Source organism: Lepidochelys olivacea (genome assembly GCF_965140295.1).
Source record: "Lepidochelys olivacea isolate rLepOli2 genome assembly, chromosome: 1".
Taxonomy (NCBI): Eukaryota; Metazoa; Chordata; order Testudines; family Cheloniidae; genus Lepidochelys; species Lepidochelys olivacea.
Window position 1 is genome coordinate 17,654,546 of NC_140411.1, and position 24,488 is coordinate 17,679,033.

At 41.7% G+C, this 24,488-nt stretch overlaps 1 protein-coding gene across 1 annotated transcript; it reads left to right on the top strand.

Moving 5' to 3' along the window:
• Positions 1–361: 361 nt before the first annotated feature.
• Positions 362–24,478, top strand: AQP11 (aquaporin 11). Its single transcript, XM_084649154.1, has 3 exons — positions 362–1,247; positions 16,834–16,950; positions 18,902–24,478. Exons 1-3 carry the CDS (start codon positions 656–658, stop codon positions 18,952–18,954), a joined length of 762 nt encoding a protein of 253 aa, XP_084505280.1. The 5' UTR covers positions 362–655; the 3' UTR covers positions 18,955–24,478.
• Positions 24,479–24,488: the final 10 nt, after the last annotated feature.

Genomic DNA, 24,488 nt, shown 5'->3' on the forward strand with positions numbered 1-24,488 from the left:
AGGAGAGGGGGGAGCTGAGTCACACACACACACACACACACACACCCCGACAGGCTGTGGGGGGAGCTTGGCAGGAGAGGGGGGAGCTGAGTCACACACACACACACACACACACACCCCGACAGGCTGTGGGGGGAGCTTGGCAGGAGAGGGGGGAGCTGAGTCTCACACACACACACACACACCCCGACAGGCTGTGGGGGGAGCTTGGCAGGAGAGGGGGGAGCTGAGTCACACACACACACACACACCCCCCGACAGGCTGTGGGGGGAGCTTGGCAGGAGAGGGGGGAGCTGAGTCACACACACACACACACACCCCGACAGGCTGTGGGGGGAGCTTGGCAGGAGAGGGGGGAGCTGAGTCTCACACACACACACACACACCCCGACAGGCTGTGGGGGGAGCTTGGCAGGAGAGGGGGGAGCTGAGTCACACACACACACACACACACACACACCCCGACAGGCTGTGGGGGGAGCTTGGCAGGAGAGGGGAAGAGCTGAGACACTCGCCTGACAGGCTGTGGAGAAGCAGAGTCCCCCCCTCACCGGCAGCAGGGGAAGCAGGGCTGGAGAGGGGTGAGCCCAGGACCTGAGTATAATTGCCCCTGTGCTGGGAGAAGTCCTGGCCTCTGTCAGCCTGGGCCTCACTATGGTTCTGGATGAGACCTGGATCTCGCTCCTGCTGATGGCTGGCACCATGATGTTGGTAGGAGGGTGCCGGAAGCTAACCCAAGGTCATATGTACACCCGACGCCCTCGCATGTTTCTCCTGGAGGTGTTTGCCACTTTCCAAATCTGTGCCTGCACCAATGAGCTCCGGCTGCTGGCCAATGTGCAGCCTAAGCCACATGTTGCCCTCACCCTCACCTACATTTTTACTGTCCTGCATGGATTGACACTGACTGGCAGCACATGCAACCCCTGTGGCACTCTGCATCAAATCTTGGATGGTGGGATCTCAGTCAAGCAAGGCGGGCTGAAGATTGGAGCCCAGTTCGCTGGTGCAGTGCTGGCGAGAATTTACATGCACTGCATCTGGTCCATGGGGATCATCAACGTGCACTCTGAGGCACTGTCCGAGGGCTGCTGTAATCCCATCCAAACCACTGAGACCCAGGCTTTTTGCATAGAGCTGCTCTTCTCCACCGTGTTCCAGCTGACCATACTGCAATTTGAGTCAGTTAAACCCAGGCTCAGAGTCCACCTAATTGCTCTTCTCATTACTATGCTGGTGTATGGAGGTTAGTTCCCTTTTTTTTTTTTTTTGTCAATGGTGGTCTCAAGTTATAGATATTTATGAATTATGTGATGTGTTAAAAAATGTGTGCATGCAAAATTGTTTATGTAGTGCTGTTGTGCTTTACAGCTTACAAAAAACACTGAACAAAGGCCTTGATCCAGTAAGCTGAACAGGATAGGGATACTTCATTTGGACTCTGTATAGATGTAAAGGTCTACCTGCATAGATCCCATTCCAGGATTGGGGCCTGAGAATGAAGTGAAGTGAAATCTCTGTTCTAAAGAATTTGCAATCTATAACAGTTTTATAATGGGTAAAACTAAGTATAAAGAATTTCTCCAGATGGTTCTTTTAAATATTTTACTGAAACAAACAGAAAAATCATTTCATAATACAACTTTATATTACATGACATCTTTCATACAACTTGTGTCAATACATTTGCATCAGTTTAACTACATCATAATACATCAGGTACATCAGAGGTTCTCAACCTTTTTCTTTCTGAGCCACCCCCAACATGCTATAAAAACTTCATGCCCACCTGTGCCACAACTCTTTTTCTGCATATCCAGTAGATTAAAAGCCAGGGCCTGCGTTAGGGGGTAGCAAGCAGGGCAATTGCCTACCAGGGCCCCATGCCACAAAGCTAAGTTGCACAGGCTTCGGCTTCAGTGCCGGGCCAGGTGGTGGGGCTTGGGGCCTCGGGCTTCTGCCCCACACAGCAGGGCTTGAACTTTCCGCCCTGGGCTCCAGCAAGTATAATGCCGACCCTGCTTGGCCGACCCCCTGAAACCTGCTCATGGCTCCCCACAGGGGCCCGGACCCCTGATTGAGAACTACTGAGTAACATCAATGGGCAAATCCTTAACATAGTTATACTACTCACACGTAAAGCACGGTTTACACCAGTGTGATTTAATTAGGTATATTACATTGAGACTTCAGGTAAACCATGACTAGACCCCTGCAAATCGGCAGATATCCGTGGACTATGTTTGAAGATCGTGGATTGGCTGTGGATACAAATTTTGTATCCGTGCAGGACTCTAACGATGACCAGGAAAAAATGTGTCTCAAGTGTATACACGGTAGTGTTAATTGGCAATCAATTAATTCAGGTTACAGCACAACCAGCAACTCTAATCTAAACAAGACCAGGAAGAATGGAGCAAGTCCATAAAGATTTGCAGAAAAAAGTTTAGCAATTTTGAACTACATTCTGAAGTGAAATTTTGAGGACAAATGCAACGTGGTGATGATTCCTAACAGATTTTAAGTGTCTTATCTGAATTTTTCAGCAAAAGTCTTAGAAGAGGGGTATACACTAGATTATAGTATTCTGACAGCATAAAATATAACACAAGATTACTAACATTCCTCTGCTGTCTAGCAAATATATGTGTAAGCCAAAGTATGTTCATGTTATTCCCTTAGTGGCTGGTCCTCGTAGAGGATAGTGGCCTGTTACTGCTGTTAGTTAACTCAAATGGTAGACTTCTGCACTGTGGATAGGGTGACTAGACAGCAAATGTGAAAAATCAGGACGGGGTGGGGGGTAATAGGAGCCTATATAAGAAAAAGTCCCCAAAATCAGGACTGTCCCTATAAAATCGGGACATCTGGTCACCCTAACTGTGGATCTAATGCTCTTGGGTTCCAGCCCTGCTGATGATCTATGCAGGAGATCAGAATGGCTCAACATGAGGGAATGTTTGTATTTTTTTAATTTGTTTTTTAAAAACACTGGAATATTACGTATAAAAAAACTACATTAAAAGAACATTAAGGTTACAAAATCAACCACTCAAAAGTTAGGAAATTCTAGAACTAAGGTTGCCTGAGCAGTCGTAATTCATCCTTCTTTATGTAACATTATGATATAGTTGTTAATTACATGATTACCTGCTATTTGTTTTACTGGATCCCTGCCTCATTTAGTGCACAGGATGGATACTGAATGAAGCAGTGGGTTGCAAGAAGAGAAAGAATGGTCTCCTGCTGTTAAGGCAATTGGACTGGGACTCTGGAGAGCTGAGTTCTCTTTCTGCCTCAGTCTTCCTATATTGGGCAAGACTGTTATAATGCATACATGAAAAGAGGCTGAATTGTGGTTGCCCAGGCAAACTTAATTATGGTATTTCTTAGCTTGAATGCTTGACTTTGCAACCTTAATGTTCTTTTCAGATATTACTGAAAATCATGTATAGGTGAATGAGATAATCCTCAAATATAAAAATCATGAGGGATGAGTCCAAAAGCTTGTTTAGGCTTTGAGATCCTAATTCACAATGCTGCAGATTAATATTTATAAATTATTAAACTGGGCCATTTTCATTGTTATGTACTTCAAGCATTCAGTTTTTTTCTCCAACAAATACCAAATAGATTAGACCAGTGGTTATCAACCAGAAGTCTGGGGCCCACTGGGCAGCCCAAGCAGGTTTCAAGGGATCTGCCAAGAGGGACCGGCATTAGACTTGCTGGGGCCCAGGGAAGAAAGATGAATCCCCACTGGTATGGAACTGAAGCCTGGGGCTGCAAGCCCCACTGCTCAAGGCTGATGTTGAAGTCTGAGCAATTAAGCTTTGTGGGGTCCCCTGTGGCGGGGGGCCCCCGGGCAATTGCCCTAATTTCTGCCCCCAATGTTGGCCCTGGCTTTTATATGCAGAAAAACAGTTGTTGTGGCACAGGTGGGCTGTGAAGTTTTTGTAGTTATGTTGGGGGAGCCTCAGAAAGAAAAAGGTTGAGAACCCCTGGATTAGACCATAATATGGAGTAGTAATTTGCCATTTTTAAAATTTTACATTATTTTACTTGTGTTATAAAAAGTATACTAAATCTGTGAATTTGAACCAAGTTAGATGGTTTGTTTTTAAAAGCCAAATTGTGGGTGTGCTTTTCAAACTGACATGTGGTTCAGTAATGAATGACCCAGATATATCAGAGTACATTTCTTATATGTCAGGCTTCAGCCTAAGGTGAATGTTTTATGACCTAGTAAACGTTAAAGAGCTTTGTGCTGCAAGTGTAGGTGTGACTATATTCTAAAAAGCGATTGTTTTTTTAAAAAAAACAAACATGTTTATTATTTGCTCCATAACAAATTTGTTTTGTGTACATTTTTTAAAACGATTTTTTCCTCTATTTTTTTCTGTTCTGGACAGAGACTTGCATGCCGTAAAGTACCTAGCAGCATACTTGGGGACAATACCAAAGATAAACAGGGTTTATGAAGTTATAAGGCAATTTTTTTCACCTGGGCATTTAAGCATAAACTGCTGTCACCAACATTTTTCACTAGGATCCTAAAGTCTAGCTGGGTTATTTCCTTATATATAATTACCAGTAAACCTGACCCAAAAGAGTGGTGTTACACCTCAATTTATTTTAACTACCACTAATATACATATCAGATGGGTCAAATTAACTGCTGATGATGTGCAAGAAAGTTAGAAAAATCATCATTGTTATTTGTAAACTGAATGACTTTTATAGGGAGTGATTGAGAGAGAATAAATTTGGAAGCCCTCAATGTCATATTCTTTCACTTTTTGAAAGTACAAACAGCTTTTATAAAAACTAACCTTTTCTGCCTTGTTACTCTTCATATAGTATTTATGGAAGTACCAAAAAACACATGAGTAATTGGTCCCATGTAATTTAGGTCTTTAAATATTTTCTGTTTGAAGGAAGGCACTTATATTTAAAAAGCATAGTGTAAAAATGGAAATACACCTTCTGTACCTTTCACAGCCCATAATTTTCACAGTAACTCCCAGTCTCCCTGACCATCAAAATTCAAGTGCAAAGAGCTTATTAAGTGATGTGCAATATTACCATTATTTTAAAAAATATACTACAAAATATTTACTGTTGTACTATGAAGTGTTATATAGTATTAAAACTACACTTGTCAAATTAATAAAGAATATTTTGATGCATTATCCTTATGAGACCAGTAGCTCAAAATGTGAACTGGCTGTGATACCTACACACATGTATCATCCTTGAATGCAGGGAGCCCAGCGGGATACAAATATGAGTGGTAGATACGCTGGAGGGGAGGGATAGGATACAGAAGGACCTAGACAAATTGGAGGATTGGGCCAAAAGAAATCTGATGAGGTTCAATAAGGATAAGTGCAGGGTCCTGCACTTAGGACGGAAGAACCCAATGCACAGCTACAGACTAGGGACCGAATGGCTAGGCAGCAGTTCTGCGGAAAAGGACCTAGGGGTGACAGTGGACAAGAAGCTGGATATGAGTCAGCAGTGTGCCCTTGTTGCCAAGAAGGCCAATGGCATTTTGGGATGTATAAGTAGGGGCATAGCGAGCAGATCAAGGGACGTGATCGTTCCCCTCTATTCGACATTGGTGAGGCCTCATCTGGAGTACTGTTTCCAGTTTTGGGCCCCACACTTCAAGAAGGATGTGGATAAATTGGAGAGAGTCCAGCAAAGGGCAACAAAAATGATTAGGGGACTGGAACACATGAGTTATGAGGAGAGGCTGAGGGAGCTGGGATTGTTTAGCCTGCAGAAGAGAAGAATGAGGGGGGATTTGATAGCTGCTTTCAACTACCTGAAAGGGGGTTCCAAAGAGGATGGCTCTAGACTGTTCTCAATGGTAGCAGATGACAGAACGAGGAGTAATGGTCTCAAGTTGCAGTGGGGGAGGTTTAGATTGGATATTAGGAAAAACTTTTTCACTAAGAGGGTGGTGAAACACTGGAATGCGTTACCTAGGGAGGTGGTAGAATCTCCTTCCTTAGAGGTTTTTAAGGTCAGGCTTGACAAAGCCCTGGCTGGGATGATTTAACTGGGAATTGGTCCTGCTTCGAGCAGGGGGTTGGACTAGATGACCTTCAGGGGTCCCTTCCAACCCTGATATTCTATGATTCTATGATAATCTATGAGGGAAAAGTTCAAGGTTGATTAAGGTACCTTAACTTTGCATTTCTATGTTTTCTGGTGTTCCTTTCTGTTTTTGTTTTTAAAGTGTAACTTTAATTTTTATCGCTTGTAGATTTTTTTTTAAAGTAGTGTTTTATTAAGGTTCAAATTACATTTTTGGTTTAGAATAAATATCTCAATATTTAAAACTGTCCAAAAGCATGTGAGGTACCTTGGAGAACAAACAGAAATACGGTGATACTGCCTTGAAGACTTTTTAATCTAAAATTTATACTGTATGTAAAATAACCTTTTAAAATGTTGTGTTAATCATTATCTGTATAACGAGAGATTATAGAAGTTCTCCGTTTCCTATGCAAAATTAGCTACGGAGGACTACTGCTTCAGTTTCTAATACTCCATTATCTACTACGTTATTATCTGGGTTGAAGAGGAGCTGATCCCTCATTCACCAAATTTGGCTACTTGATGCTCTTCGGAAATAGCAGGAGAACAGGAGTCAGAAAATCTCCTACTCCTCTGTTTTATGAACATTAAGTTGTTCTAGCAGCTACAACGTTGTTAAGAGGAGGGGACAAAAGAAATCACAAGGGGAAAGAAGCAACAAAGGATGGAGGAGACAGGAGAACATAGGAGAGAGGCGGGGAGGGTTAAAAATCCCTGGACTGAGAATGTGGGAGGGAAAGAGCAAAGAAAAAATTGAAGCAAACTTTTAGGGTGAGAATCATTCTTTGTTTCTTTACTGTTTCAGGTGAGTCTCTTCATTAATTAGATCAACAGCCAAAAGAAGGTCAAACTATAATTTACCCCCTAAACAGTAGTTAAAATAGTTCAAGGTAAATTGGAGAGTTCACCAGTTTTGGTGGATACCATCACAGGTCTGGACATTGTGAAGTAATGTAGTGCTGCATCACCTTGTTGTGATGAGTCACTGCAAGGAAAAGAGAATAAGGATGACGGGAAAAATGTCCAAAAGCAGACCTTTGGTCAGCAAACCGAAAGTGTAAAAGTATGTGTGCGCCTCTACCCAGCTGCACATCTCTGCTTTTCCACGCTTCCATTCTGACCATGATGGACAATCTGTTTTAATGTAAAAACAGATAAGAAGTGGCAGCTGGGGTACTTTCCCAGAAAATTTTGTAATATACGATGCAGTTCCATACAATTTAGAAAATCAAGACATTTAAAGAGAAAGTTTATGTTAAATCTATATATTTATTTCCCCTGCCTCTTCCCATTAAGGGCTGCAAGGCACTTTCTCCTAGTGCTGCTACCACTTCATGTTCCTTTGGTTTGTGAGTCCCCACTTCAAAGGAAGGGGGGAGGTTTGGGGGAGCAGTGCTCCCCCAAGAATAATTTCTCTTAGCTTTTAGTGGAGGAATGAGAGCTGTGTTCCTGCACAATAACTCCTGCCCCTAAAATTGTTGAGTTCTTCATAAGAACATAACATAAGAATGGCCATACTGGGTTAGACCAAAGGCCAGTCTAGTTCAGTATCCTATCTTCTGACAGTGGCCAATGCCAGGTGCCGCAGAGGGAATGAACAGAACAGGTAATCATCAAATGATTCATCCCCTGTCGCCCATTCTCCGCTTCTGGCAAACCGAGACTAGGGACACCATCCCTGTCCAGTGTCCAATTCTGGGCACCACAATTTAGGAAGGCTGTGGACAAACTGGAAAGAGTCCAGAGGTGAGCAACAAAAATGATAAAAGGGTTAGAAAACCTGACCTATGAGGAAAGGTTAAAAAAACTGGACATGTTTAGTCTTGAGAAAAGAAGACTGAGGGGTGACCTGATAAGTCTTCCAAAATATTAAGGGCTTTTATAAATGGGATGGCGATCAATTATTCTCCATGTCCACTGGAAGTAGGACAAGAAGTAATGGGCTTAATTTGCAGCAAGGGAGATTTAGGTTAGCTATTAGGAAAAGCTTTCTAACTATAAGAGTAGTTAAGCTCTGGAATAGGCTTCCAAGGGACGTTGTGGAGCCCCCATCATTGAAGCTTTTAAAAACAAATGAGGCAAACACCTGTCAGGGATGGTCTAGGTTTATTTGATCCTGCCACTGTGCAGCAGGCTGGACTTGATGACTTCTCAAAGTCCCTTTGAGCCCTATAATTCTGTGATTCTATGAATGTTAAAAATTACATAAAAAAGTAATTGTTAGTCTAATATTAAAATTGTGATCACTGTTTTCATGTTCTGTTATCATTTGGTGTGTGGCGTGTCACGTGCAGTCTGGGCATTGTGTTTCAGATTTCATGGAAGCTTAAATTGATGGGTTATTACACTGAATTCCCAAGGTACAGAGGTCAGAATCTCTCAATCTATAGTCTGTAACCTTTGGAATTTGCTCCCTTTGGGCATTTGGCCAAGGTTTTTTGGGTAGTTTACAGGGAAAGATGCAAAGTACATTTATATGCTTTGGTTTCTGGTTTATTGTTTGGGGGTTGGGTAGTAACAGCAGTAGTAGGTTTTTTGGTTTTTTTGGTTTTTGGTTTTTTAAATTTACCTCACTGTAAGTTATGTATGCAGTTATGTTTATTAACTTTTGTAAAGTAACACCGACTTATTAAGGCAAAAGGTTCAATAATGAATCATTAAGGAAATGGAACAACAAATAGAATAAAATTAGTCTTTTAATAAATTTCCTCCATTGAACAGCCATTAGAAATGGAGGTTATTTGTAACTGAAGTTCTTCAGTAGGCACTCTGCATATTCACACTCCTGGGATGTGCTGATGTGGTGCAGCTACAGTGATGAAACCTTCCAGTAGCAGAGCCTGTTAGAAGCATTTTGGTCCTCTCCTTTCTCCTCCTGACCAAGAGTGCGCACTGGAGAATAAATGCTAAAGCAGAATACCAAGTAATGATACAATTAGGACTCCACAGAAGCAGGGAAGGAGGGCAGGGAGTGTGAATATGCAGAGTGTATATCAGAGAACTCCAGTTACAAATAACCAACCTACGTTTCTTCTTAGAATGCGCTTTGCATATTTCCAGCCTTGGGAAAGTTTGGAAAGCAGTAGAGTAACTCCTTGCTTAACGTTGTAGTTATGTTCCTGAAAAATGCTATTTTATGCAAAATGATGTTAAGCAAATCCAATTTCCCCATAAGAATTAATGTAAATAGGGTGGGGTTAGGTTCCAGGGAAATTTTTTTCACCAGACAAAAGACTTATTTATATATATATATATATATACACACACACAGTATAAGTTTTAAACAAATAATTTAATACTGTACACAGCAATGATGATTGTGAAGCTTGAGATGGTGAAGTCAGAGGGTGGAAGAGGGGGGGATATTTCCCAGGGAACGCCTTACTGCTAAATGATGAACTAGCCCTCAGCTGAGCCCTCAAGGGTTAACATGTTGTTAATGTAGCTTCAATCTACAAGGCAGCAGGAATGGAGGGAGGAGACACACAGTGTGTGTGTCTGTGAGAGAGAGACAGAGAACATAACATAAGAGGCCATACTGGGTCAGACCAAAGGTCCATCCAGCCCAGTATCCTGTCTACTGACAGTGGCCAATGCCAGATGCCCCAGAGGGAGTGAACCTAACCTAAGTAATGATCTAGAGATCTCTCTCCTGCCATCCATCTCCACCCTCTGACAAACAGAGGCTAGGGACACCATTCCTTACCCATCCTGGCTAATAGCCATTAATGGACTTAAGCTACATGAATTTATCCAGTTCTCTTTTAAACCCTGTTACAGTCCTAGCCCTCACAACCTCCTTAGGCAAGGAGACACACACCGTGTGTGTGTGTGTGAGAGAGAGAGAGAGAGAGAGACGTTCATTGCCCCTTTAAGTACACTGACCCCACTCTAGTACACTGCCTTTTTAAGTAGATCAGCAAGTTGAGACAGCAGCTGCTGCCAGCAAGCTCCCTCCATCCTGAGCCCTGTCATGTCCCCCCTCCCGCATCTCCCCGCTCTGTGGAGATGGGGTAAAGGAGCTGGGGGAGGGGGACAACCTGACATTAACACCCCTCTTCTCCCGCCAGCTCTTGCACAGCAAGCAGGAGGTTCCCTGGAGCAGCTCCAAGGCAGAGGGCAGGAGCAGCACACGGCAGTCAGGGGAGGGACAGCTGAACTTCCTGGCAATAGATAGCCTGCCGCACAGGGAACGGGGAGCTGATGGGGGGCTGCCAGTCCACCCTGGTTCCAAGCCCCCATCAGCTAGCTCCAATTGGCTGCTCTTTCTGCAAGCAGTGGACAAAACAGGTGGCTGCCAAACAAAGTTATAAGGGAGCACTGCACAACTTTAAACATGCATGTTCTCTAATTGATCAGCAGTGTAACAACGTTAACTGGGAAGACGTTAAGTGAGGACTTACTGTACCTCAGTAAAGGAGGGACAGAGTCCTAATTGAACAATGATTGAAATACTGACCTGCCAAAATGAGCATTGGTCCTAGATTCTAGATCTAGTGCATAGTGACTTGTAAAAGCATGGATTGTTCTCCACGTAGCAGTCCTGCAAATTTCAACAATGGGAATGTGCTTGAAAAATGTTGTCGATATAGCCATTCCTCTAGTACAGTGTTTTCCGAAACTTGGAACGCCGCTTGTTCCCGCAGCCCCCATTGACCGGGCACAGCAAACCATGGCCAGCGGGAGCCGCGATCGGCCAAACCTGCAGACGTGGCAGGTAAATAAACCAGCCCGGCCCGCCAGGGGCTTTCCCTGAACAAGCAACGTCCCAAGTTTGGGAAACACTGCTCTAGTACTATGAGCTCTAACAGGACCTGGAGAGGAAAGTAAAGCTGTCCTATAACACTCCTCAATACAGAGTCTGACCCATTTAGATAATGACTGAGCTGAAATGGCCTACCCTTTGAAGAACTGGTATAAGGAGATAAACACCTTGGGAGAAGATCTGAAGTCTTTAGTTCTATCCAGGTAATATGAGAGTATTCTTTTTTTATCAAAAGGAATGTAATCTAGCATCTTCCTTACCTATATTAGGTTTTGGAAAAAATAAGGGTAAGCTAATACATTGATTCTTCTTTGAGTAGTGTCCCTATAAGTGCTTGTGACAGACTTCCCTGGGTTGCAGCCTGGAACTGGGGTACTGCTGAGTCCTCTGGCATTCCAGTCTGGGCCCCCTCTCATACTGTGGGGCTGTGACAAGCTGCAGTCCTCTCTAGGTCTTGCACTTATACAGCCGTACATAAGCAGGGGCACACCCAGCTACAGTTACATGAATGCTTCTCCTAGCCACTCATGAACTAACAATAGAGAGGCTCCAGCCAGTTTCCCCCAGCTCTCCAGCCTAGGACCCCAGAGCTGTACTGTCTTTCCCTGGTCAGAAGCTTGACCAGTGTAAGTTATTACCCAGTCTGCCCCTCCCTCCCTCAATGTGGGGAGGATAAAGCACCAGCCCCTGTTCCTGAGCAAATTTCCCTTTCACTTCAAACAACACCCTGTTATAGGTAAAAAATATATAACAGAGTTATTAACTACAGAAAGATAGTTTTTAAATGATTATAAGTAATTACCTAAGAAACAAAACCAAACTGCAGTCTGTTCTATAAACTAGACAGGATTTGAATCAAGCAGTGTCTCACTCTGATAGTACAAACAGTTCAGCAATCTTCCATACACAGGCTGGGATTCCCTCTTTCCCGCCTGGGACCACCTTCCCCTGTTCAGTCTTTGTTCCTAAGGTGTTCGCAGATGTTGAGTTGTGCGGGGAATGAGGCCAAGTGATATCACTTCCCCATTTTATAGCTTCTTCCATGTGGAGGGAACTTCATTGTTCCAAGCAAAGTCGCCACTCCCCAGCACAGTTTGTGGGAAAAGCACAGGCACAAGGTGGAGTCCAGTATCACATGATCTAGTTACATGCCCTTGAATCATAGAATATCAGGGTTGGAAGGGACCTCAGGAGGTCATCTAGTCCAACCCCCTGCTCAAAGAAGGACCAATCCCCAACTAAATCATCCCAGCCAGGGCTTTGTCAAGCCTGACCTTAAAAATATCTAAGGAAGGAGATTCTACCACCTCCCTAGGTAACGCATTCTAGTGTTTCACCACCCTCCAAGTGAAAAAGTTTTTCCTAATATCCAACCTAAACCTCCCCCACTGCAACTTGAGACCATTCCTCCTTGTTCTGTCATCAGCTACCACTGAGAACAGTCTAGATCCATGCATACTTCAATGAGTCATAGCAGGGGCCATTATCCTTATTTTGGCTAGAATGTTCACAGGAAAGCCCATCAGGTGGGGATACCCTTCTTTCATGGCCTATTGTGTTTCTTAATGGGCCATTACCTTGAATGGTTCATCCACAATGAGCTGGTTTAACTGGATGTAAACTACCTTGTGGGTGTTACCCAGGAGCAAACACATTTGAAATATTGGCACATAGTATTCATAACTTTAGATACAAAAATGAGACATGCATATGTTGGATCATATTAAAGAAGTTCTGTATTAAAATCACAAATGAGTTTGCTTCCCCATAGTTTAAATTCCAGGGTATTACTAATTAAGAGGTCTCTTGGTTTTTGGTACTGTTTCTTTCCCTCTATTTGTGAAACTTGCAAGCTGCTAATTGCGTTAGTACATTCTAAGACAGAGTCTGTTCTCAAAGCAATTCACACAGGGAGAGACTCAAAGCAATACTCTGTAATAACAGAAACAGCACCCAGAGACTCCCCGCCCTTTTCTTGTATTAACAATTGTGATTAAAATAGAGATAGAGGATGTATGTGGATGAATGCTTGGTGTGGATAATAACTGAATGATCAGGGAGGTGCCAACCTAAGAATCCAGTGTCCATCGGCTGAAGAAGGCGTCAAGTGGAAATAACCAGAGGACCCCCAGAGGGCAGACTGGAATCCACCCAACAGATTCAAGAATGGGAGAACCAAAGAACAAGATAATATCTAGCAGCGCAGAGCTGTCAGGAATGTGCTATCTGCTGATTGATTCAGCAACAGCATGATGAGGGAATTCCCATAGACTAGCATAGGAAGAAAGTCCTATAAAAATAGACTCTAGAAAGTGAGAACTTTGGGGTCTGATTCTGCAAACCAATTTCCAGGAGCATCAGATGAGCATCTGACAAGGCCCTGCTCCCTCCTCATGTCCAGGCCACCTGGCCAGTGGCTTGGCGTGAGCAACTCTAAGGCTGGTAACTATGATGATAACCTTGCAGAACCTGTGTGTGTGTGTGTGAATGAATGTGTGAATAAATATGAGATTGAATGGAATGTTATAGCTATAACTAGCTGCTTACTGTGATTCTTTCTGTATTCACAATAAATGCGGTATTTTGCCTTTTTCCCTTTAATAAGATCCTGCTGGTTTTTATTTTATTGGTATAACAGATACAAATAGGATAATCCTATTCAGCAAACCATAACTTTTCCTTTAACACCTTACATGACATACTTCATATAAAATGTATCAGAATCATATCGCCATGGTAAATATGGGGGTGCCAGGGTGTTGCTTTGGGGTACAGAATATCACAGTGTTCCACTGTAGATGTGCTTGTGTCCCTGCACTACTGATTGGAGAACTTTGGTAGGAGTGTCCTTTAGGCCTGTGCTGTCTCTCCTCGTGCTGCTCCACCAGGTTAGCCAGCATGCACGGGCTAACCCACCTCAGTTTCTTCTCAATCGCCCCAGGCTAGAAACAGAGCCATTAGCAGTCTGTTAAGACTATTGTTTCTTATTTTACATACCTATAGTTAATTAGTCTCCTACTTATAGTTTTAGTTTTCCCCTTTCTTATTTACCCTTAAAAAAAAAAAAAGACTTTATTTTCTTTCCTCCCTTTTTACCTGCTCTGGACCCTTTCCCCCAACAGGGTATGCCCGGTTCACCAGGCTTCAAGAAGTGCTGCACCAAGAATATAACAGGGTTCAAAAAAGAACTAGATAAATTCATGGAAGATAGGTCCATCAATGGCTATTAGCCAGGAACCAGGATGGGCAATGATGGTATCCCTAGCCTCTGTTTGCCAGAAGCTGGGAATGGGTAACAGGGGATGGATAACTTGATGATTACCTGTTCTGCTCATTCCCTCTGGGGCACCTGGCATTGGCCACTGTCAGAAGACAGGACACTGGGCTAGATGGACCTTTGTTCTGACCCAGTATGGCCATTCTTATGTTCTTATGCCCCTGTAAAGAGGCAATCCCAATTACAGATAAGCACTGTCACTGCATTCACTGCCTCTAGGAAGGCCACATACAACAGAAGTGTGGTCTTTGCCAACAACTCCAGCCAAGATCGCGCAAAGACAGAGAGCTCCACCAGAAGATCATTTTCATGGAGGCAGCTCTCTGGCCTCACCTGCCAGGTAGTCATGCATCTTCCCCACTGCCTTCTACATCTTAGGGATGTGGGTTGAAGAAACAGGCTCTGGACCCTTCTCACTAATCATCTAAGAAGAGAGCAGAAAATCCCCTCAGTGAGCCCAAAAATACCTGTAAGTGATCACCATCTTGCTCAGTATCTTCAGGATTGAGACCATCTCAGTCTGGCATCCATGCCTCATGAAGACCGATGGCAACTGGTACTGCTGACAGGCCCATAGACCAGATGGGCATGGGCACCAGGTCATGGGTACCAAAGGACAAGAGTAAGCACTCTAAAAAGATGCTCCTTGTATGCAAGTCCACTTCTGAACTGCCAGCAACAGCTTGCCTGGCACCAGAACGACCAGTGTGGACAAGGTCTCCTTCCCCCCCCCAGCATCACCATTGATGCCAGGACGATTAGTTCTGGCAGAATCTCGCCATTCCAGAGACCTCTGCATGCTGGACGCACCAGAGTCCCCACACCTTGTTACGGAGACCTCTGCACTGAGCCTCTACCAAGCATGGGAAGTATTCCCACTGCTATGCCATGTCTCTCTGCTCTCTAGCGAGGGTTCAGACAGTGAGCCCAATTCCCACAAATGGCCCCATCACCAACCTCTTGGTACAGCCACTCATGGGCATCACCACCAGGCACTGTGCCACCCCAATGGCCATATTGGGACCCCCTCAAGCTTCAAGCTTTGCCTGAGAATCCTCCAGGCACACCTTCTTAGCCACAGCATCCAAGGATTTGGAACTGCCTCAAAACATAGAGGAACAAGAAGCCAATACTGAAGAGGAAGTGACACCAAGGATCATATCCTCCTCTTCTCCAGATAAAGCCATCATGCCTCCCCCACCATTTTTGGCAGACGACTTTGATCTCTTCCAGGAGCTGGTGAAGAGGGTGGCCGACACCTTCCTGATACCACTGGAGGAAGTTAAGGACACCCACCATGAGCTTTTTGACATCCAGTCTTCCTGTTCCAACGTTGGAATGATCATCGATAAGGTGACCATATTGACTTTTTGAGCCTTGACAAACTTGATAGGTCCTAGAGATTGTTCGAACCAGATACTCCATTCATTTTACCTCCCTACCCATACCACAACACCCTTCCCCTTCAGGGATCCTTCTCATGAGAATTTGCTATGACAAGAGAGAGATTGTCTCCTCCAGTTCGGAGCTATAGAACTAGTTCCTCAACATCTATGCGGCAAGGGTTCTACTCTCGTTATTTCCTCATACCCAAAAGGAAGGGAGGTTAGAGACCCATACTAGACCTCAGAGCTCTCAACAAGTTTGTCAAGGCTCAAAAATTCGAGATGGTCATCTTATTGATTATTATTCCAGCACTGGAACAGGGAGACTGGTTTTTGGCTCTCGACCTCCAGGATGCCTATTTTCACATCTCGATCATACCGGCTCATAGACCATTTCTCAGATTCACTCTGGGACACGACCACTAACAGTGTTTTCCAAGGTTCTCTCAGTGGCAGCCACTCATTTACGCTATCAAAGGATAATGATCTGCTAGACAGGAAGGAAGGAAGGAAAGACTGCCAGAAACAATACACATTTTTTGAAACCATGCTTCTTCACTTTGACCTCTGTCATGATCAGTAAGTTAATTATGTTGTTTTAATGTTTAATTTAATTTTTTTAATTTAAGTATAACTATACTATTACAGTACTGCAACTAACATTTAATTTAATTTATTTATTTGTAGACAATTGTACTAATTATGGAGACAGACAGCTCTAAGGTGTCCTAATGTTGTGGCAGTTGGAAGGAACTGAGGTGGCAATGGCGCCAATGATCCTCCTGTAGCCACACCTCCCTAACTGCTGGCACAGGATCTGGGGATGGGAGGGGAGGGACAAGGCACTTCTAACAGGCACTACTACAGAAGGTTTCGCTGTCCTAGCTGCACCAGGTCTAGCTGCACCCGAGAGACTGACTATGCAGGGGGCACTCGTAGAAGAACTGATACTATATAGTATCAATCAAGGACAGTCACAGAGATAGGGCTTATCACTATGCACTGGAAACTCAGATGTTGTCAGAAAGGGAGCTGAGTTATAGCCTGTGTTAGAGCATGTTTTTTAAATAGTTTTAAAAATAGTTCTGTCCAGTTCACCTGACCAGACAAACCAAATCAGAATTAAACTGTATTTAAAATCAGTTCTGCTAGTGCTGTTTATTACCAGTGTAACAAAACATACATTTAATATAGTATCATGGATTAACATTTGTGGCCCCATACCAAATATTTCCGCTCAAAGAAATACAAGTCAAGAGAGATGGTTTAGTTTAATTTTGTTTAAAATTTATTGCAGGAGGAAACCTCACTGGAGCAATATTTAACCCAGCACTGGCCTTTTCATTACATGCAAGTTGTTTCCATGACAAATTCTGGGATTATTCAGTAGTGTATTGGATGGCACCTTCATTAGGTAAGTGCCTTTATGCTTTTTTGCACTTAAAAAAACATTGTAACAACATGTGATTTAGGGAAAGAAATCACAATCCTTTATTTTCACAATCTACTAGTTTTTCATTTCAAATTGAATCCAAAAAGCTACATTAATGCAATGTTAAGGTTAGAACTTGAATCAAGTCAGGACATTCAAGGTTATGGTTCCCAGATGAATCATAATTTGTCCTTGCATATATATAGAGAGTTTAATCTCATGCCATATAGTAGTAGTACATATGACTTAGGTGGATGAGATTGTATCTTTCATTGAACCAACTTCTGTTGGTGGAGGAGACAAATATGAGCTCTGTGTCAACTTGAAAGCTTGTCTCCTTCACCAACAGAAGTTGGTTCAAGAGACAAGCATGAACTCTGTGTCAACTTGAAAGCCTGCCTCTTTTACCAACAGAAGTTGGTCCAATAAAAGATATTATCTGACACATTTTGTCTCTCTAATATCCTGGGCCCAGCACTGCTACAATACTGCAGACATACATATGATTTAGTAAGGTTTGCTGTAGGGAACATAAGTTTGACTTGCCTGACTGTGAGATTTACATCTCAGCCTTACTGCCATATTAACATAGGTGTTGGAATTATTATTATTATTATTCTGATAAGAAAAAGTGAGATTGACTATGTGATCTTTAAATTTGTAAGTTAGTGGTCACATAGTCAAAGTCTGTATGCTCACAGGGTGCTTTGAAAGGAACAACAGCAAAATTCCAAATTGGTGTGCAATACAAGCGGATCCATTTTAACTGATCAGTTTTAAATTGACATACCTTATCTACTTTGGCTCTGCCAGAATGATATTCCAATCTGATATAGCTGTCTTTCAGTTGGCCCTGGTGCCTCGGTTATAAAATTCTGGTTGTTTGAGATGTGGAACATACTGTAGGACTGTACAGGTTCTAGAAAAATATCAGCCGCATGTGCTGGGCTCTGGCAGATCCTAAAAGGGAGGGTGAGCTGTGAAAGTGAAAAATAGCCTGAGAGAATTTGAAAATGGACAGAAATTGGTCAGCTGGTATCCATCCAGTTAGATTTTGTACTGCTTAATTACAACACACAAAAACTAAGAAAGATGGATTTTTCTTAAATTTTGGGCTAATTGCTCAAAATCACAAGAAAAGGAGAACATCCAGTATGTTGTTAATGTGAAAATGTACCTTTTCCTCCTCCTTATTAAAGTCCTGACTTGGCAGCTTCCACTCCATGAAATCTAAATGTGGTCTACTTTGGTGGTGATACAGCTGTCATGGAACCCCACTGGAGGTTAGAACTGGCCTGTAGTAGTAAGATGTCATTTTTAGGTACAAAATGAGGATATTAAAAAAGCAATTTAGCAAAACTGCACAAGACAGTACCTCGTTTTAAAAAACCCTGTTAACTTATTCTACTTCTACTTGTCAGTCATCACCTCCCCCATGGATTTAATGTGACATCACTAGCTTTGAAAAGAAGCTGGCAAGTCAAAGTATGGAAAACTGGAAATGGGGTGTGGAGGCAGAGTAAACTAAGTCAGTGTGCTGAATGCTCCTAAGCCTTGTTACTTGGATCAGTTGGCACATAACTTCAAATTTTTTGGATTATTATTGTATTTTCAAGTCAGTTAAACTGTATATGCTCTGTTTGGCTTTTAAAAGTAGATTTTTCCACACAATTTCTGTCTTTTGAATAATCTATTATTATGGTAAGAAATCTGACACAGAAGAATTAATTAATGCTGCGATCTTCTACAGGTTCTGCAAGATTTCTCTTTGCAGAAAACCATGTTTGCTATGATTCTTTGCTTTTTTTCTCCAGTCTCCACCGTTCTTTAGACTCTCAAACATTTTAAAAATGCTTTTACTGTACATAGAACCAGGACTGTATGTTCCTCAAATGTACTTACTTAACTGCCTTTTTGTATTTTGTCCCGTCAGGTACAGTACTTGTGGCCATTGTGTGGGGTGAAATCCTTCCTTTGATATTCTGAGATATTTTTAAATGGTGAACTCTAGAACTACATATGTTAAAAAGAGACTCTTAAAAACAGAACTGAATTGCAGCAACACAGTACATAGAGGGAAGACACCAGGATACCAGGCGTTGAGAACGCTGATTTCCTTACAGGCTTTCCAGATGATTTTATGTTTTGAAATACAGTGTTAGAACTTTACAGTAGAACTTAATTACATAACAAATTGGTGAGAACAAGAATGAAACTGTTTATCACATATTTCTCAGTTAAGCCATGTATATGAAGAAAAACACTATTGCAAAATGAACTTGTCACTTTAAATTTAATCCAAAATGCCATTCATTGACCTTTCTTCCAAACCTATATAAAATGTCAATTGTAGAGATACCTAACTACTTCAGATTGCTTTTGTGTATCTGCCACTACTGGTTTAATTACATCAGGCTCTTATCCATATATAATACCCACAAGAGAGGGGATGGGTTCTGAAAATTTCATTCTTCAAATGATCTTTGCATATTCCACTTGTGGCATATGTAGCTTCTGCAAGGGGGCAGGGTGGGGCATGTGGCCCCAAAGGATGCTATTTGCTAGAAAAATCCCAAAGCATGACACCAGAGGCACCACTTCCTACAAGTGTGAACATACAGAGGTGACACTTGATAAAGATGAGTTACTGATAAGTACTAACCCATCTTTTCCTCTTGTGACGAATCTGCCTCCTGCCACCTCGCTATCATGTATTGGCTCATTAGGGGCCAGTCCTGCATGATAGTAAAAGTTGCAGAATCAGGCCCATACTTCAATTATTTTTGTCCTCTCTTCTTCTGAGTACTAAGTAATTAATTCTTGGTCCTGATTGACAGGAGCTCATTTTCTATTGTTAACTTTGCCTAAGACTAATCAGTATTATGAGCATGAGGAGTCTGATGGAAGAATTTATTAATACTAGTCAGACTGATGACTATTCAGAGAGCTTGAATCATTTGTGACTCTGTTATGTCTCTTTAAAAGCTCTCAGTGGGCATATTTAGGCTTTAGTATTTTTCTTTTACATGGAACAGTACTCTGCCGTACAAAAAATAACCAGCAGAGCAGCTCTGCTGCCTCCGAAAAAGGACTCCTGCTGCACACCAGGCCAAACTGGTCAGAGTACACCTGTGCTTGTGATGAAGACCACCCACAGGATGTGAGCATTCCACAGTACTGTATGCATTGTCATATGGCATTTTTCTCTCTATGCTTTTAGAATATCATTAACATAGAAAACACTTTGTTCCCCGCTCATCTGCAAAAACATAATTGTTTAAAATTATATGTAGAGGGGCTGGTTGTATTTCTCCATTTATGTTTAGCAGGTTTGAAAGGGGATAAAGTTAACAAGTTTTATATGTAATTGAGATACTGAAGTATGGGACTCTCAAAGCAGTCAGGAGATTTTGCACTATTAGATTCTGGTATAAAACAGTAACCCCACCCAGACTTTAAAAAGCTATAAGGTGAATATTTTATGGATACCATTAGGTATTTTGCCTGTAGCTGCTCTGATTAATTTTTAGAGCAAGTGGTACTGCCACAGATAAGCACATTTTGCCTTTTTTGTTTTAAATAGCTGTGCATATGTAAGATGTTACAAATGGCCTTCTAGTCTCTTGGCTGTTAGCCTTATCTCAGCTAAGTTTCCTCTCGACTTAAGATGAGTGGGTTTACTTCAGAGCCAATCCAAGTAGTGCTGTGTTAGTAAGACATAAAACTGAAAAACAAATGTCACCTCATCAACATACTTAGTCTACATTAGTCCAGGTCTGCAAATGTTGCAAACCCCTGATCTTTCTCCCAGCACACAATATAATACATTTAGGAACAGCCAGAGAGACATTTGAAATTATTTTTGACACGTTGCTGTTAGGGATTTCCAGAATCTTTAAGATGACTGACAAAGATGATTCACCTCTAATTCATTTAAAATCTTAAACAAAAAAATAGTGAGACCTGCAAAACTGAACTCTGAGCTGTAGCCTAAACTCAAGATTAGAGTTTCTCAAATTATCAGTGTTGACCTAATAATATTGGTCTGTTTACAGATTTGATTCTTGCTAGTTATTTTTTTTGTGAGATTTTAAATCTGTCCTTTGGTAAAGTGAAATTGCTACTCAGTACAGTCTTATATAAACAAAACAAATCTGTTAACACCAAGATTACTTAAGGGATGATGCATCAAATTGCCCACAAAGCAAAAAAATATTTCATCAATATTTCAGAAATATAAAGCTATGGATGAATAAAATCTGCTCTTTAAACATTGAAATAGAAATTCCTGGCCTTGATTACACTGCAGACCTCATTTTGCTGTAGGACCAGATCAGATTGTTTTTCACTACAAAAGTACTTGGTACTGAATGAACTAAGCCTTACTGAACAGATATTTTTCTTAATCTCTTATTTTTACAAGTGTTCTGGAGATAAATTCTATATTGTTTGTTAATGCTTTCTTCAGATAACTTGTTTTAAATCTCGTGTTTTGTTCTCAATAAAATCTTTGCTTGTATATTTTTCCTTGCATTTTAGATACACGTATTCAGAACTCACTATGAGATGACATGACTACTAACTTAATTGCCCAAACTTTCATACAATAGGACCCCAGCACACAAAATATTCACTGCTGTATTTCTGTATTCAGTAACTTAAAAACAAAAAGCCTAGCTTGCCATGTGCCAGTGTTGGGAAGGCTTCTAAGATCTTATCCACTCGGTTCTCAAGAACTCAGTTTGACTCCAAACTGATCACTGAGGTTTATTTATTAGCATAAAATCAAACACTTGAGTTGATTAGGCTCCAGGATAGAGGGTGGTTACAGGGCATACCAGATAAAGTTACAGAGCAAACCTTTTTCTTTATATACATTACATTGAATTTACTACATTCCACTGCTTTTGTTTCTCACTTTTATATTAGCATGTGTTTTATTTGTATTATATTCCAAGCTTCCTGTGCTTTTTTAAGTTTGCTACCTAGCAACACATTCCCCAAGACTACAGTAGTTGTAATAAGTTAAACCACTACTACTACTACTAGGCTCAATGTACAAAGGGGGTGGGGGGCTGGAGGGTGCAAACTCACCTTCTGTGACATAGCTTCCCAGGGTATAATCCCACATTAGCTTGCTCTCCCTTTAAAGCATGCTTCTGTAATTTTAATTTTACTTTTATTTTAATTACATTATAAAAACCTGGTACAAAATGTAAATTTTTTTCCATTTAGCACCATAGGAGATTGTTTGAAACAGAACATATGCCAGTTAAAACAACATCCCCTGGGTTCATAGCAGAAGTGGTCCTTTTCAGCCATCACACAAGACATATCAGCACAGGCAGTTTTTACTTTACCAATGTCCCAGCATCTTAACCATATTGTGCAATTTGGAGAGTGAACCCACATGCCAGCAACTCTGTTTTACACCTGCACATCAGTATCCCTCAGGTGCAAATAGAAGTACAGATCAGTGGTTTTCCAGACCTTGCATTGCTGTGTTTGAGGAGGGAAAAACTTCCATACCCTATGGATTGCAGTGGTTTCACATTGAATTTCATGATATTTAACACTAGTTAATTCTCATTTCAGGGGTTAAAGGACAATTGTACCCACTTTCCTACTCGTGGTCACAGTTAAAAAGTGGGAGGGAGCAAGAATGGTGGAAGGGTATGAGTAAGGTCCATGTTGGTAACTCCTCTTCCCCAGCTCTGATGGATTTAGTTAGAAATGAATACTAGGTGTGTTTCTTATTCTAACAAACTCACTTCTCTGCAATCATCATTAGATAGCTGTTCAATTACACAGCTTCTGCCCATGCTGTTCCTGTTCTGTAGCTGAAAAGGTAAGAGTTTTCAACTACAATGTGATAACATTTAGAGACTACATTCTCAGTTAGTATCAATGGGTGTAGCTCCATTCATTGTCTTTAATGATCATGGCCATTGCCTTTTTCCTGTTGGCCAGTAGCTGACAGCCACAGTATCAGGACTCCTAATTTCTATCTGCAACTGTGTCACTGACTCACTGATGTAAGGCAATTCACCTAACCTCATGGTGCCTCAATTTCTCCATCTCTAAAACAGGCATAACAAGCTTGCATACAGGTGGAGTGTTGTGAAAATTAATTTTCACAGAAAAAAGAAAAACAGAAAAAGTTTAACAGGATGACTTAAAAATAAATCTAAAATATGCCCCCCCACCCAGGATTGTATTTAAAAAAAAGGCTGATTGAGGACAGATTTAACATTCATGTTGCAGTCCCAGTGGAAAATAGAATAGAAAGGAGGGAAGTGGCTACACTTGCAGTTAAACAGTGTTCAGCACTGATTCAGCCGCACCTGTTGTCAGCAGCAGGTAAATTTCATTGTGAAAACACAATGATTGGAGGTGAACAAAGACAAATAGTTGAAGGTTACAAAGCATCATAGGAACAGAAGACGAAATTACTTGCCAGAATCTTTCTTCCCTTTTTTGAAGTCTGGTACCCTATCTCCTTTTCTCCAGTCTTCTGTGCCTTTCCAGTTCTCCATGACTTATCAAGTAATTTTCAGTTTCAAAAGCATATTAGCCAATTTGCTTACCAGCCTAAGATGCATATAAAATCTGATTTACAAGTGTTCCCAATTTCCAGATACTTGCCTATGTTCTTTACCAGTAAATGGTCTTTACTATTTTCCAACTGTGCCAGCATTTTTATCTGAACAGGCTATAAAAGACGCATCAATAATTTTAAAATAATCAAAGCTTCTTGTAATTGTTTATAATATTGTTAGAAGACCATTAATTTTACTGAAATAAGAATGCTCTACAAAGAGCAGCTATAACTAATGCATGTTATGTACATTGTAGCAGTGATTATGCCACCTGGTAGTTTCTGGTATTCCACAATAAACAAGTCATCCAGAGAGGGCAGAACCAGTTCAAAGAAAAATTCTCCTCAATACTGTGTCTGAAATAATTATAAGTGTCATAAATTCTAACCAGAAGTTTAAGAGGGGAATAGTTGTGATTGAAGCAGGTTCTCAGGTTGACTTCAGAAGAACAGATGGGTCTCTACCAACTGCTCCAGGCAGCCAAACTGACCTGCCTGCGCTGTTGCATGACTGTTCTTGCAGCTTCCCTTTGCTTCCCCATCAGAAGCCATTTTTCTGCAGGGAACATGAATTCTGTGCATGTGCAGTGGCGCAGAGTTCCCCCAGGAGTAGAATATGGAGAGGAGAGTTTATCTGGCAGAAAACTGTCTAACAAATCAGAGTGCACAATGGAGTGGGATGAAAGGCAGCCTCAGCAGATCTGTTCATTGTTCTTGGCAACCAGAATCTCCTAAACCCAGGATAAGTCAGTGAAGGTAGCTCTACCATACCTCAGTACAGTGCATCTATACTGGGAGTTTGCATCAGTGTTGTTACAATAGTGCAAAAATCCCATATGTAGACAAGACTTTAAATGGGTTCAAGGAAAACATCCCCTTTAAAATGCACTTAATTAATACCCCTCCCACCCCATTCCTCGCA

Coding starts and splice junctions, on each gene's coding strand:
- AQP11 (XM_084649154.1), top strand. CDS start 656: ATGGTTCTGGATGAGACCTGGATCTCGCTCCTGCTGATGGCTGGCACC. Junction 1,248..16,833: donor TACTATGCTGGTGTATGGAG/GTTAGTTCCCTT, acceptor AATTTATTGCAG/GAGGAAACCTCACTGGAGCA. Junction 16,951..18,901: donor TTGGATGGCACCTTCATTAG/GTAAGTGCCTTT, acceptor TTGTCCCGTCAG/GTACAGTACTTGTGGCCATT.